The 15,925-nt window shown below is 39.6% G+C and overlaps 1 protein-coding gene across 6 annotated transcripts in view; it reads left to right on the forward strand.

Annotated features, from left to right (window-relative positions):
* The window catches only part of dgki (diacylglycerol kinase, iota), a 73,300-nt gene that overhangs the window by 34,012 nt on the left and 23,363 nt on the right, over positions 1-15,925 (forward strand). For 3 of the 6 annotated variants that reach the window (XM_056367742.1, XM_056367745.1, XM_056367746.1), the window contains exons 2-13: positions 1-38; positions 3,832-3,927; positions 7,731-7,805; positions 8,357-8,413; positions 8,560-8,628; positions 8,763-8,831; positions 10,382-10,498; positions 11,170-11,244; positions 11,390-11,485; positions 12,020-12,102; positions 12,552-12,612; positions 13,457-13,570. The exon at positions 1-38 is cut by the window's left edge and continues 71 nt beyond it. In XM_056367742.1, coding sequence (XP_056223717.1) covers positions 1-38; positions 3,832-3,927; positions 7,731-7,805; positions 8,357-8,413; positions 8,560-8,628; positions 8,763-8,831; positions 10,382-10,498; positions 11,170-11,244; positions 11,390-11,485; positions 12,020-12,102; positions 12,552-12,612; positions 13,457-13,570 — 950 coding nt within the window. The remainder of the gene's footprint in view (positions 39-3,831; positions 3,928-7,730; positions 7,806-8,356; positions 8,414-8,559; positions 8,629-8,762; positions 8,832-10,381; positions 10,499-11,169; positions 11,245-11,389; positions 11,486-12,019; positions 12,103-12,551; positions 12,613-13,456; positions 13,571-15,925) is intronic. The other 3 variants (XM_056367743.1, XM_056367747.1, XM_056367744.1) reach the window with 2 other exon arrangements.

Consider the following 15,925-nt stretch of genomic DNA (forward strand, 5'->3'; position numbering starts at 1 on the left):
GCCCCAACAAGGAACTGCGGACCTGCGTGGACTGGACGGTCAGACATACGCTCATGTTATATAACTGTGCATGAATAATTGTGTTTGTTTCTTCTATTAATATTTAGATTCTCCTATACTCTTTCCTTTTCTCCTGTCTTTTATTTTGAAGTATTGATCCATAAGAAGGTAAATTTGTGGGTTTAAGAACCAAAAACCATCTCAGTGTAGTTTTACATCTCCTCTCTCAGGCTTCTCTCTGGAGCTCTAGTAACAACAGGTCAATGAGCCAATCAGAAGAGAGGAGGCTCTGAGCCTCTCTTCTGATTGGCTGACTGTTTTCAGAGAGGTCAAATAAAGATACAGCAGATTTCAGGTAAAGAAGAGAAACTAAATCCTGCAAGGTTTGGATGGTGGGTCCAGGTGGGCGGGGCTTGGTGACTGCTTTGTTGTGACATCACAAAGTTACAGGAAGTGCTGACGGCTGGTTTTAAGGCTCAGTTTCTGAATACAGGCTGTGTGCATTTCTCTGTGGACTGAGGCTTTGATACTTTCACAGTGTTAATATAGAAGCTAGAGCTGATCTATAATCAAACAACACATGGACAGAGACCTTTAGACGATTCGGGACCTTTTAAAAGAGCTGAAATCTACATAATGTATACACTCATAACGGTTCACATACTGCACAAACACACAGTCTCTGTTGTCCTCATTCTGTTCGGCTGAGTCACTCAATGACATTTGGATTTTCATGCCAACAGATTTGTCAGCAGACTGGTTTGAACGGCCGTATGTTCATGTGGAAATGAGAAGAAGCAATCTTCCTTTGGGTTGTTGATCATTACTAGTAAATGTCGTTGAAAGAAAGTTTTACGTGTCAGGACTTTATGGGATGTGACTATTTTGCAGAGTTTAATGGATTTCATTTTGGAAAATGCCTCACAGAGCTAAGAGAGCCATTTCAAAAACAATTTATGTTTTTGAGATGACACAAAGGGCCAATGCTTAAGGAAATGTCAGGATGATCTGGAAAGCGCTCTGCAGAATGTTCTGGAGCAACAGACAAAGCAAAACTTTTTATTTTTTTATTTTTTCACCTGACAAACACATCCAAAATTTATGTTAGTCCATTTCAGCCGCAGCTCTCCAAACTGATATCTCAGGCAGTCTGTGATGACAGAAATGAATCCCTGCATTATTCACAAGCGTGTGCAATGATGCAGAACGCCCACATTTCATCAGAAAAAGGTCAAATCAAGGGAAAGGGGAGAAACTTTTGTACTCAGCGACTTTTCCTTCACAAAATAATAATCTTAAAATCTTTTTATCACCTCCAGTTCAGAAAGTTAAGACATTCTTGTTTACTTTAATGGTTTCTATTGGCTCCATTTTTTCAAAATTTGCAAAAAGGAGGTAAAATCACGACCAAGTTAAATCTGACCCTCAACAAAAAACAGAGCTCAAAGCAACGAAAAAGTGCGTCGACAGGAATCACAGAGAAAGAGATGAAACCCAGTGCTGTTTCTTTCCTAAACCAATTCATCCGCCTCCATCTTCAATCACCGTTAATGATCACGTATAAACTCGCTTTGGCGCTTCTCTCTCTCTCTCTCTCTCTCTGTCTCTCTTTCTTTCTATCACTCTTTCATGGATAAAACTAAATCATCATCACAAATAATGCGTCTCTGTCACTAAATATCCAAAAGTTCTATTTACAACCATCGTCTGTCTCCGTCGCTGGTCCACCACGGTCGTATGTGGTCATATACGTGAAACTGCAGCAGGGAAAATTAAATTATTAATGGGAAAACAAGACGAATATCTTGGCCTTTGCACCTGAACCGAACTGTTCTGGTCTGTTTTCACTTTGTAAGATCTAGATGTAAGATCTTGTTAGATGTAAGAAATAATCAATAACTAGATTTGATATGAAACTAAAACCAAACATTGGCAAATTCCATCAAATTGTTTTCAGAAACTCCACTGGAAAGATCCTGTCGGGTCTGACTTTACTCTGTAATGATGTTTCTGAAACGGGGGCGGGCAGGAAAAAAAGGAAGAAAAAAAACTCCTGCCAACTTTACATTGTTTACAACGGATTTCACAGAAGAAAGGCAGGCGGCTATTTTTATCTGATTCAACAAGAAAAGAATGACTGTGACAGAGGGAGGGTTTCAGCTTTAGTATAATGAGAGTATTTTCAACTTAAAACACACCTCAGAAAAGAAAACAACCAAGGCAGAAAACACAGCCTCCGAAGTCTCTGAAAACGGAGCTAAACTGCGTCTAATCAAGAAGTAACACAGATGTCAGCGAACTCCTCGTTTCAAGGTTCTGGTCTGTCGGACTGAACATCCAGGGGCTCAGTAAACGGTGCGTCAGTGAGGAGTAGTAAATAAAACGTGCTGTATTGTTAATTGGAAGGTGATAAATCGACACATCTGAGATTCCCCTCTGGCTCTGACTGCAGGGACGCTCCCACCACGTCATCGCTGGCCTTTAGCGCTCCGCATGACACACACACACACACACACACACACTCATATAATCATTTTACTTAATCACTCATTATCATACTCTAAGTGTTTGATTTACTGAGGCTTTATGGCTCCTTTTACTCTGCTTTTTATATTTTCCTCAGGACTGCAAACATATACAAACGATGATTTAACATCGCTGATTGATTTCTGGAGCAGCGGCAGTTTCGCTCATGATTTAACGTCTGAGAGAAAGAGAGAGAAAGATTAGCTTTGGCGCCTCTTCGCACAGTCCAGAGCCTCGTTTCCCTAAAGCATCTTAAGGCGAAGATGACCGTAAAATCCATCTTATGCTTAAGAGGTGTTTCTGAAAAGCGCCGTGACGACGCTCTTGGAGACGACAGTAGATTAACGAGTGACTCCTGCCCACTCGTAGGAGGCTAGGAGCATCTACATTACATAAGGCTTTACTCTTATGAACACTGAGGCTCGTTGGTGGAAAAATGAAACTCGACTAACTAAGACACAAATTAATTTAAAACACAAAAGTTTCCTGATCGTTTATTTTCAGGTTTCACGTCTTTTGTTTTTGGCATCATGTTTTCAAGTTGTCTGAAAACCTCCGCAACACCTCGAGAGAGTTTCTTCAACTTTGGCACAAACATTCACTTGGACTACATGATTTTGGTGGTCAAAGGTCAAAGGTCAAAGGTCAACACTCTTTAGCCATTACTCAAGACAAGAATTCATCATATTCTTCAATAATTTAACTTCTGTAGCGAAGTAAATCAGTCAGCAATTACCTCGACCGTAAAATATTTAGGCTTTTATTTTCTTTAAAAAAAATATGTATTCGATTATCAAAATCGCTGCAGGTCGATTGAGTTATTAATTAATTGATCAGTCAGTGCAGCTTTAGTGCACATATGTAATATCTCTTAATAAAAACTGTGTGTACTGATAATAACACACGACTAACAACACTTTCTGAAAGCTGCGCAGTGAACTGAGTGACATCCTTCTACCGACACACACACACACACACGCGTGTGCACGCAGTCATACACATCTAAATGTTTATATGTGCATATATATGTGTGATGTAGGTGTGTGTTTGCACTTGAGACGGCCCCTGTAGTGTTTTGATTAGCACCTTAAATTAACATGCACCGTGAAATTACCCACCCACTCAGCAGTGGCAATTATGTGCTCCACACACTCGTTGACCGCTTCCACTGCCGAGTGTTTATGCGCATATGGTCGCAGTTTAATGCGACTGAAAATAATATTGAGTGAGAGGCGCACGAGGATAATGTGAGTCATTATATCATCATCATTTCCCTCTTTCTCCCTCTCGTCTGCGTCTCTGCAGGAGAACGCCGTGAACGGGGATCACCTGTGGATGGAGACCAGTTGTTCAGGAGAGCTGTGTTATCTCGGAGAGGACACCTGCCTGCTGAAGACCGCAGTGAGTGGTGTACACACTGACCGCTCCTGTGTGTGTGTGTGTGTGTGTGTGTGTGTGTGTGAGAGGTTTTCTGAGGTTTACTGAGAAGCAGCAAATTCTTACATGTAAGTGACTTTTTATTCCTCCACACGGCGACAGTCGGAGCTGGAGGCCATATTGTTTTCAGGTTGTCCGTCCGTATCTCAGTAACGCCTTGATGGAACTTCTACAAAATTTGGCACAAATGTCCAATTGGACTCAGAAGTGATTAGATTTTGGTGGTCAAAGGTCAAAGGTCAAAGGTCAACACTTTTTAGCCATTACTCAAGACTTCACTACAACATGGCTAATATTTGATATGACTCTCGATAAACAGGGATGTAACCTGAAACTAGTCTGAGTGGAAGAGGGATACAAACACCAAAGATTTTTATTCTTATCATGTTTTACAATTTTCCTGTAATAATAATAATAATAATTAATAATAGGATTTTATTTGATTATTTAGCTCCTACAACAGCATAAAAACTGATAACAGACATAAAACCTATGTGACAGGAGAGATCAGATTACCAGGGGTTAATACAGTGAACCTTTATTTGTGAATTCTGAATATATGTGTAGTTGTGTTTTAGTGTCAGTCAGTTAATTATTTGGTTAACAAAATATAAAAAAAACAAACAGTAAGAAGAAGACAAGGTGACATTATTAAATATCTTGTTTTGTCCAAAACTCCAAAATACTATAATCTTAGACGAAAGGAAAGTGATGAATTCTCACATTTGAACCTGGAATCATCAAATAGTTGGTAATTTCTTCTTAGTAATAATTGTAATGATAATAATAATGAAACAATTATCAAAGCTCTAGTGGTTTTTTTTGTGACGTGTAGAGTGAATGTATGTTGTGGTGCGATTTGACGTTTTGAAACTCATATTTTATCATAGTGTTACATACATTCATATATTGATTGACTGAACCAGCTGTTTGTTTACGAATCTAACAGCTGGTAAATTTAACAGCTACATAATCAAACTGTATCATCATATCAGACCAGATCCTTGAACGGCTTCAGACTTCATCAAAACATAGTGGGAAGACAGAGAACGTATGCTGTTTAATCTTAATTTAGCGCTGCATGTGAAGAGTTAACGTTGGATTAAATTAAACATATAATCTTTTATTTTTGAATTTGAAAATAAATGAAATGCATGAAATATGCTCGGCTTTATCTTTCATGTATCACGACCAGAACAAATCCTGGCTCATGGACAGAGCAGGTGGTCTGAGTGTTTTGTCCCCTCTGGTAATTTAGCGTTATTTTAAACAGGATGCCTCGCACTCATTCAGATGAACCATGTCTACAAAGCAGCAGCAGAAGAAGAAATTACCCGGAAAACAGAGTCAGTGAATTAACCACGAACACGCAGAGCCACGTTAAAAAAAAAAAAAGAAAAATCAGATTTAGACCTTTTTCTCCGACCTCACTCCTCCGCCTGAGAAGTAACCTTTAATTCTGACAATAACATAATGACATATCTGTACATTTCCATCGAGCAATTACACTGAGCGTAAAAGAACGCGGCGAGGCTGCTGCCAGTAAGACGGAGCTGCAGCAGAAAGAAATGCACCATAATCTCTCTCTCTCTCTCTCTCTCTCTCTCTCTCTCTGTTGTGAATTTAATTAGATAAATGTTCCATTAGCGTGGTGATGCGTTGTGCCTTCTTAAAAGGGAGGCCTGACCTCGCTGGAATCTGAGGTTGCTTCCACAAGTCACGGTCGACATGAATAAGCACATTCCTACCTGTTCTCAGCTGGATACGGATGATTTAATCTTAGTCATCGAGGAAGAAACCTGGCAGCGCGAAGGCTGCAGCTGCACTGTAGGAAACGCCGCCTGTCACATGTGTTTATAAGTCCTTGCTGCGGTTCAACGGGGACGGAGGCAAAAGACTAAAGTGTCAGTAGGTAAAAAAAGAAAAGAAAAGAAAAGAGGAATAAGTGAATGATACGACAGTTATGACAGAGTTTTGACAGAGCAACATTATCTCTGTGATTCAAATCAAATGTTGAAACTATGAGAGAAACAAACCCAAATAAAAACGGAGGGGAAACCGGCCTGCCTCCAAATAATGTACAATATACCTTCGGTGAATACATGAGAACAAACACTGAGTCCAACAGAGACGTCTGGTTAAAACTCTGAGGAGGAGAACTCGTCTGAAACGGAGAGAGTGAGCCAGAAGAGAAAGTGATCGGTTGTAGAAGAATGTGATTGGAAGAGATTCAGGATTCTGCCTCACCTGCCTCCTTTCCCTCACCTGGCACAAGTCAAGGAATGAAAACAGGCGCTCAGTGTTGTATGTCCCGATTAGGAGGTTATGTGTTTTTTATTTTATCTTTTCTTTTGTTTCTGTTTTGTTTCAGTCTAATTTCACTTTTTCATGTAAACGTGAACTGGATGAGTTTCTGATGAGTTTGGAAAGGCGAGGTCAGTGAATCCACTTTGTGACACTCTGTCCACACTCACTGCTGTTGTGCCGACTTTGAAAAGGGTTTGGAGGAAGTAAAGAAGTGAGCCAAACAACAAAACCACTGGGGCTTCAGTTTTCTTACACTTAAAAAGTTGAAGTAAGTTGAAGGGAGTTACTTAAGCTTGTTTCACAGAATCTCTTTAAAAGCTTTCTCTTTGTTGAGGCGTTTGCAGCAGTGAAAGAGAGTTTACAGCTGTAGAATTCTACAGTTTCCATGGAGACCGTTTGTTTGCCGGCATTAGCTCTTCCCATGGTGGAGAACTCTTGTTGAGATGTTCGTCCTCTTCATCACTCAACATAAACTCAGACATGCTGCTGGTAATAAACAGGTACTTTAAGTTTTTCCCCTTAGTTTGGTCACTAAGGTCTTTACTGACTTTAAGTCATTTCTTAAGTATGACACTGAGATACGGAGAAAACCCGTAACTCAGACTTTAAGGAAGATCTTCCTCAGTCTGATGTATTTGTTGTTCAAAATGTGTGTGTTTGTTTGCTGTTTTCTTTCTGCGCCATTAAGAGCTGCTCACTGTGACGGTGAAGAGCGAACCCAGTGACCGCTCCGATATCAGCTGCCACATTATTACACTTAATGAGTAGTTGGGCTGTTGTAAGAAGAGCAAGGGCAGCTGGGAAATATTATTTATTGAGGGCAAACAGCACTTTGGCATCTTGAGTGTTTTGCCTATTATTTTTTATTGCCAGTTACAGTGTGTGATAAATGACCGAGGCATCTCCGAGCCATCAGTTCAACTCTGTCTTCAACCCCTGATTTATACTTGTCGTTTTCATTAGCAGAAATAATATGTTTGCTTTTAGCTGGTCCTGGAGAACATGACAGCTCAACAACCAACTTATCTTTTCTTATCTTATCTTTTCTTAAAAATGTTCCCTCTTCCTGTGAAATAACGACATGTACAGGATGTACTGCCACAGAGTTTTGCACAGACATTCATGTCCTCTTAAGTAACAACTTTGAATTAATCTTTATTTGTCCAATACTTTGTTTCATGACTAAATACCTGCAAAAACATTCCCATCAGCCTCAGCAGGTCGGTGTGTTGCTTTCAGAGGCGACAACATTTTTTTTTTCACCTTGACTCGCGTTTGGTGAAGAAAAAATAACTGAAACTGTAAAATGTCACTGAGCGCTTTTCAACTCAGTGAGAAGAGAAGTGAAATGTTTGGGCGTGTGTGTGTGTGTGTGTGTGTGTGTGTGTGTGTGTGTGTGTTTTTGGTGTATTTCATGTCTCTCACCGCCCTCTGTGTTTGTGTCTGTTTTCTCCTTTAAGAAGTCGGCCCCCAGGAGGAAATGCGCAGCCTGTAAGATCGTTGTTCACACCGGCTGCATAGAGCAACTAGAGAAGGTACACACACACACACACACACACACACACACACACACACACACACACACACACACACACATTTTGACAGAAGTTGTGTCTCATTTGACACTGTTTGGCCTAATGATTGAGATGCACTCAGTGTTAATTTTATACTTTGATTAAATATAGACATTATGTTCATTATGTAAATGTCCTTTAAATGTCGCCATGTCCTAATTATGTCAATAATTATGTCCTAATTAACTCGCATTGATTGAATTTAAGCACAGTGAGTTTTTTGTCTGCAGCACTTTTTTCACTGTGGGAACATTTTATTAGGATTACATGAGTGTAAATGATTATTTATGTGTGGCAGTTGGTAAATATTCACTTTTCTTTGTCTTAGCCTTTGGTAATCTCTGATACGTATTTTATCTACATTATAACTGTATGTTATTTTATCTTATTATTTAATCTATATTATATACCTATTTATTGTTTTTACATATTCTGTTCCTGGTATTAATATTATTTGGTGTTTTGTCCCAAAATTCAGTGTTTATTTCTTTATTTTTTGTCTCTCTGTTCAGATTAACTTCCGGTGTAAGCCAACCTTCAGAGAGGGAGGATCCCGATGCCTCAGAGATGTAAGTGTGTGTGTGTGTGTGTGTGTGTGTGTGTGTGTGTTGGGGGTGGTTGTGTAAATATGTGTGTGACTGTATAGATGTGAATGATTGTGTATCACATTTACACCGTGAGAGAAAGACGACGTCAGCGTTTCTCTCTCTGGCAGCAGAACATACTGAGACATCACTGGGTCCACAGACGACGACAAGAAGGCAAATGTAGACAGTGTGGAAAGGTAAACGCGCACACACACACACACACACACACACACACACACACACACACACAGACACACACACACGCTGTTATGTTGTTCAGTTATTAGTGTTCCTACAGACGACCTCGGGGTATCTCTGTTTGTTTCTGCAGAGTTTCCAACAGAAGTTCTTCCACAGTAAAGAAATCATCGCCATCAGCTGTTCCTGGTGTAAACAGGCTGTAAGTATCTCGTCCTCTGTAATAATCACTGCAGAGTAAAACTGGTATTTACAGGATTAAATTATGGCAAAATGAACACATCATTATCAGGAACATTTTAGTGTAAATATATGACAGACATATTGAATATATGCGTAAGAATCTGTGTCTCATCATGCGTCTAAAAAAACTACACTAATTGTGCGATAGGTGGCGCTATAATAATGAAGTTTATATATTTGCAATTTTCTTCTTTCTCATTTGCTAAAGTCAAAATTCTTTTGACATTTTCATGCTTTACTTATTTTTCTGCTTTAAAAATGCCTCATTTTTCAGACATTTAAAAAAAGAAACGAACATAAACCTAAAACGAACCAGTATTATTATTTGTTGTTAATGTTATTTCCACATCCACGCGTCTCATTTAAAACACACACACACTGATGAAGAGTGTAGAAATGTCTCATCACCTCTCTGCTGCTGATTCTCCATTCGCATATAAACATCCCTAAAAATTCTTTGAATAAATGAAAAGAAACAAACCTTGAGTAAATAAATCATCCGTCTGAGGGCGGCAGCCGGAGGATGGAGAACGGCACTAAAGCAAAGCACCAGAGTTAATAATAAATGTTATTCTGGAGCTGTTTGTTGATAGAAATTATATTAATAATCACAGTTTCTGAAACTTTAAAGGGTCGGTTTGTCTTAAATACAAAACTTTGGATGATTTTTAAATTATTTTTAACTTTTTATTCAGTCATCACACGTAATACAGTAAATATAAACAATATATATGGAAAAAACTAAAGAAGAAAACATAGTCAACTGTCTATGTATTGAAAGTTAATGCTTCTATCTGCCTGTCTACATTCTTATCAGTTATCACTTCATTCACACTTCAACCCTCAGAAATATTTCTATAAACCATTTCTTATAAGAACCAAAAGGATATTACACATTATTTTTTTAAAAACGGCTTTACAGATCATTCTTATGAAAACCGAATTACACATTGTAAAACTGAAATCAGCATTGTTCCATAATTTAACCCCAACTATAGAAACACGTCTCTTTTTAATCCCTTTTTTAGCTTTTTGTACAAACACCTCTCAGATCATATTTGTTCTCCTTTATTGAAATAAACTTTATTACACTGTAGCTCTGAACATTATTCACATTATTTTACACTTTGCTAAAACATTGAATAAAATGATGTGGATTCTCAGTTTTTATTGGAGCTATTTTCTGAATTATTCCTATGAACATGTGCATGTGGACGTTTTCCATCATATATTTCTGAAAAAATAAAAAACAAAATAAAACTGAAACTTTCACTTACATACACCTGCATGATTTATATAAAGAGCATCATCAACTTCTTTCTAATGAAGAACGAGTCCCCGAAGAAACAAACCAAATAAAACCAAAACTACTTTCTTTCTTTTCTTTAATTGAGGTCATTTGGGTGAAATGAGCCTTTAAAAGACGGAGTTTACAGGTGTGGCTCAGGTGTCTTTGATCACATGATCAATAAAGAGGAAAACGGTAACGAGGTTTTGTTGTTGTTGCAGTTCCACAACAAGGTGACGTGTTTCATGCTGCACCAGATCGAGGAGCCGTGTTCACTGGGGGCCCACGCCGGAGTCATAGTCCCACCGTCCTGGATCATCAAAGTCAGGAAACCACAGGTGTACACACACATTCACACACACACGCACACACACACACACACACACACACACACACACACACACACACACACACTCACCAGTCGGTCCACTGGTTGATGAAGTTCACTGTCTGTCATTTGGTGACATTAATGTGAAATGACTCGTTGGATCTAAATATAAAACCCTAAAAGAGAGCCAGTGTCAAAACTGTGTGTGTGTGCGTCTGTGTGTGTGTGTGTGTGTGTGTGTGTGTGTGTGTGTGTGTGTGTCTGTGTGTGTGTGTGTGTGTGTGTTTGTGTGTCTGTCTGTGTGTGTGTGTGTGTCTGTGTGTGTGTGAGAGAGAGAGAGATACTGGTTATGATGTGATATGAGCTGACACATGTCTGATCTGTCTGAGGTAACTCTGTGTCTCTGTCAACACAGACACACACACACACAGACACACACACACACACAGACACACACACACACACACACACACACACACACACACACACGCATATCCCTCAGTCACATCACATGCTTCATTGCACTTTTAATTACCATCACAAGGGATGCGGTGACAGTGAACTAACCACTGAACTTTGTCTCTATGTGTGTGTGTGTGTGTGTGTGTGTGTGTGTGTGTGTGTGTGTGTGTGTGTGTGTGTGTGTGTGTGTGTGTGTGTGTGTGTGTGTGTGTACCCCAGAGCTCACTTAAGAACTCTGCCAGGAGAAAAAAGCGGACATCTTTCAAACGAAGGACGAGCAAGAAGGGACTGGACGTAAGTAACATGACGGAGAACATTTGTCGTGAGTCTTTGTCGAAGGTTCAGATTCATTTATTTTTCTTCCATTTCCTTTTTTCTTCCCGTCCGAACCGTTGTGCGTTCTCCATTTTCTTCCGTGTGTTCCTGTCTCGCTCCCTAGGAGTCTAAATGGCGTCCGTTCATGTTGAAGCCGCTCCCCTCTCCTCTCATGAAGCCCATCTTGGTTTTCGTCAACCCCAAGAGTGGAGGCAACCAGGTCAGCAAACCTTTTCATCTTTTAATAAAGACACGGGACCCGCGAACACAAGCTAGCTTTATTTAAATGTAATTTATATTCACTCTTTACTGTCAGTTCCACAAATACTTATTATGCGCTGCATTCAACTGCGTCACGAAAAGAGATAACATCATGTTGCATCATGACAGTATCAGATTTTAATAAAAGAAGATCTGTTATTCATTTACTCCTCCACCGCCTGGATCTCAACAGGATGTTGTGGAGGTGATGTATTTAAAATGACATAAAACTCTTTTATCACAGCCTACACGTGTTATTAAAATCCTCCCAGTTGCCAGTGACAGAACATTTAATTAGGAAGATGTCGGTTCAAACGGGTTGAGTTTTATCAGATGATCTGAGTTCACGGAAGAACTTCATCATCATTAAAACATCAGGATGGATTTGAATGACTGACGACAATTACAGGCGAAAAACAAGGAACTTCTCAAAGGGTTCGAGGTTGTTTTCTTGTTAATGATAAACTTTTATTCTACACGTCTCCGTCTGCAGGGTGCCAAGGTGTTACAGATGTTCATGTGGATCTTGAACCCGCGGCAGGTGTTCGACCTGTCACAGGGCGGACTGCGAGAGGCGTAAGTATCCGTCAGAGGAGGAAAGTGTCGGGCTTGTTATTGTTTTTCTTGAGCGTAAAGAATAAAAAAACTTCTACTTAAATCTTCATTTCACAATCCGCTGCTGACGGGGGGAAAATACTGAATCTTCTCAGTTCAGCTTTAGTCATTATCCTCTTTTATTCATTCAAACACACACTGCCCATGGGCCGAGCCTTTTACATGAAACTTGGACCAATTACACCCACTCGACACCAATCAGCTGCTTTTATTCCACAACCAGCCTCTCTCTCTCTCTCTCTCTCTCTCTCCCTCTCTCTCTCTCTCTCTCTCTCTCTCTCTCCCTCTCTCTCTCTCTCTCTCTCTCTCTCTCTCTCTCTCTCTCTCTCTCTCTCTCTCTCTCTCTCTCTCTCTCTCTCTCTCTCTCTCTCTCTCTCTCTCTCTCTCTCTGCTGCGTGTGAATCCTTTAGGTTGGAGTTGTATCGTAAAGTGCCAAATCTGAGGATCCTGGCCTGCGGAGGGGACGGCACGGTGAGACTCTATTCTCTTCTATCTGTGTTACATAAACTCAGAGCCGGAGGAATATCGTTTTCAGGTTGTCCGTATATCGTGGACGTGATATCTCAGTAACGCCTCGATGGAACTTCTTCAAATTAGGCTAAAACATTCACTAGGACTCAAGGATGAACTGATTAGATTTTGGTGGCTAAAGGTCAAAGGTCAAGGTCACCGTGACCTCACAGCATGATTTTGGCCTTGTGAACTCCTCAAGGGAATCCCTTCAGATTTGGCATAGATTTCCATTTGGACTCAGGGACGAACTGAGTAGACTTTGGCGGTCAAAGGTCAAAGGTCAAGGTCACAGTGACCTCAGAAAACGCTTTGTAGCCATCACTCAACACAGTAATTATGACAAAATTTCACACAAATGGTTTGTGGATAAACAGGGATGCAACCTGAAAGAACAACAAAAGCAGGTTCAGCATATATGTGCAGATAAGCACACATATTTATATTTAATAGATTAATAATTCAACTATTCAAGTAAACAGTAGAAAACATACAGAAAACTACTGATGGTGTACAAATTGTCCAAAGTTGCGTATATAAAAATCTCTTTTTCAGGAAATCCATAAATGGCTCCCACATCTTTCCAAATCTTTGGATTATCCCTTTAATGCAAATGTTCATTTTTCCTGGGGGTTAGATTTGTGCCACTGGCTGATGCTTTAGTGGATTTTTCCACCACACAGTGAATGTATATTTGACATGAAGATGACAAAAATATTTAAAAAAATACAAAAACTAAAATATAAAAATCTTCTTTTTGGTTGTTGTTTGTGCTTCTACTGATAAATCACATGTCTGTGTGTAGGTGGGGTGGATCTTGTCTACTCTAGACGAGCTGCAGATGAACCCCCAGCCCCCGGTCGCTGTTCTTCCTCTGGGAACAGGAAATGACCTCGCCAGGACGCTCAACTGGGGCGGGGTGAGTTCCTAGCCTTGACTTGTGGCTCAGAGTTGACAGAGAGCGACAGGATGTGGCAGCCTCTCCTCCCTGTATTCATTCATCCACAAGTGTCTGTTTTGTCTGTTTAATGACTCTGAGGTCGGATTATTTACCCACATTAAAATAAGTCAGATCAAAGAGCAATTATCTCCATGGGCTGATTGCAGCTGGAAAATTATATTATAATATAATTTTAAAAAAATGAAGCACTTAGAATATAAAACAGCAATAAAAAGTGATATATATAAAGTATATATGAAAAATAATATTCGCACAGTATCTAAATGAAAAAGTCTAATAAGAATGTGTAAATAAATATATAAGTGAATGTGTTAAATATGGACCAATATTAATATGCAGTTAAAATAAATCCAGTATTTATCTCTCTGAGCTACAGAAACTCACCCTCCAGGAAGAGTGTGAGCGCTTCACTTCCTGTGTATCATCCTGACATTTAACCGCTGTCTGACCCCGTCAAAACACAACACGTCAAAGAAAGATGACACAGTTGTTGTTGAGCACTGCAGTGGCTTTGTTGGAATGAAACACAAGTATTAGTTTCAGTAGTTGTTTTGTTTTATTCAGGGCAGGTTTAATTATATACAACAAAAGAATAAGTTGCAAATTGTTTAGAAATCCATAAATTTAAAGGAGTTGTTAATACGTTTTCTCTTCCGCCAAACGTGGTTTCTTGATGGGAGCGGGCGGCGGCGATTTGTTTGTCTTCGTCTAAAGTTACTCGCTATCAGAAAGGGACGAGGCTAGCTGGTTAGCATGCTAACTTCAGTAGAAGAAGAGAAGCGACAGGGACTTAACGCTGGTGTTGCTTTCCACCTCTGGAGACAGCTGTTGGTGAGTAAAGGAGTGATTTTGATGCTGAACTCGCAATGTTTCTTCTAGACTGGTAGATAAACAGCTGTTAATGCTAACGTTAGCTATGTAGCAATTGCAAAACTTACAAATAGCTCCTTTAAATAGGGAGCTCCACCCCAGCTGAGGTCATGTTGGATCGGTGTTGAGCAGGGAAATGTTTGGCAAAATCCCCCTCTCTTATTTTTTATTAGCAAAGAGCATTGTTGGAAACATGAAGGTAACGTAAGCAGCCTCTCATTTATAGTTGGCGCTGACCGTCCCTCTCTCCAGTCAGAGCGAACGACGTCAGCGGTGGTAGATTCTATCAGCTGCAGCTAATTAATGTTCATTCTGTAACAATTCCAGTGAAACTTCAATCTGTTGGTTCATGTGCTCTCTAAGAGCAGCTGACTCAACTCTGCCAAAGATGGTTTGTGATTAAAGAGACTCGTCAATCTGTCCCGCTAGTGAACTGTGATCAGCTGATCGCGGCTCGTTAAACACGGCAGAGTCCCACTTCAACTCTTTATGCATCAGATCAATATTTTGAGCTCATTAAACTCAGAGGGTCTGTTATTAAGATCAAAGAGTTTGTGAAAAATCTGGAGCAAAAGTCAGTATGTTCCAGCTGTTATTTCAGAACAATCAATATCAATCAATAATCAGTATTTAATCAATATCTGCTGCTGCTCATTTTCAGGTTGTGAATTAATTAGGCTCCATTAATGTTAATGTTCATTAATTTAGTTGCTACCACTAAAACACTGGAGGTGTGGATGGAGTTTCTAATGGAGTATGTTATCCTGTTGAATTATGGGAAATGTAGGATCCAGTAATTGAGACCATCTTCGATCCACCTTCGATTGTGATTGTTTTTTTTGTTTCTCTCTCACTTTCTTTTTAATCCATCTGTTGTTACGTCCTCCAACTTTACGGAGGCGTAACACTAAGTTGCTGAAGTGGCCTGAAGTTGAATTTAAAATATATATATAATTCACCATTCCTCTTCAGGAAGGAGGATGCAGCTGCAGGTTTCTTACTAAGATGAGGCGAAGTGCTGAAGCATCAACAACCTGCCCCCTGACACACACACACACACACACACACACACACACACACACACACACATTGCATAACTGTACTGCAACAGAGAAGAAGAGACCTTTTACGAGCACCCACATCCTTCCATTAGGCTTTTCTTTAGCCCAGTTATGTGGGTTTGTAGTGATGATAATACATCACACATCTCGCCACTGTTGGTCAAAAGTCTGAAAAAACCTCAAGTGGTGTTTCATTTTTATTTCATTTTAGTTTCCTGATAATATCAAACATTTTCTCGTGAATTTACGAAGAATTATTTCGCAATCTCTTTAAAAACATGTTATGTTCATCCGTTACACTAACTGGCTTAATTTAATCTTAAAGAAAAGATTTAAATTAACAAGTTATTTCTTCATCTGCTGAATCTCCACATGACAACAA

The sequence above is a fragment of the Seriola aureovittata genome, chromosome 22, assembly GCF_021018895.1.
Source record: "Seriola aureovittata isolate HTS-2021-v1 ecotype China chromosome 22, ASM2101889v1, whole genome shotgun sequence".
NCBI classification, from domain to species: Eukaryota; Metazoa; Chordata; class Actinopteri; order Carangiformes; family Carangidae; genus Seriola; species Seriola aureovittata.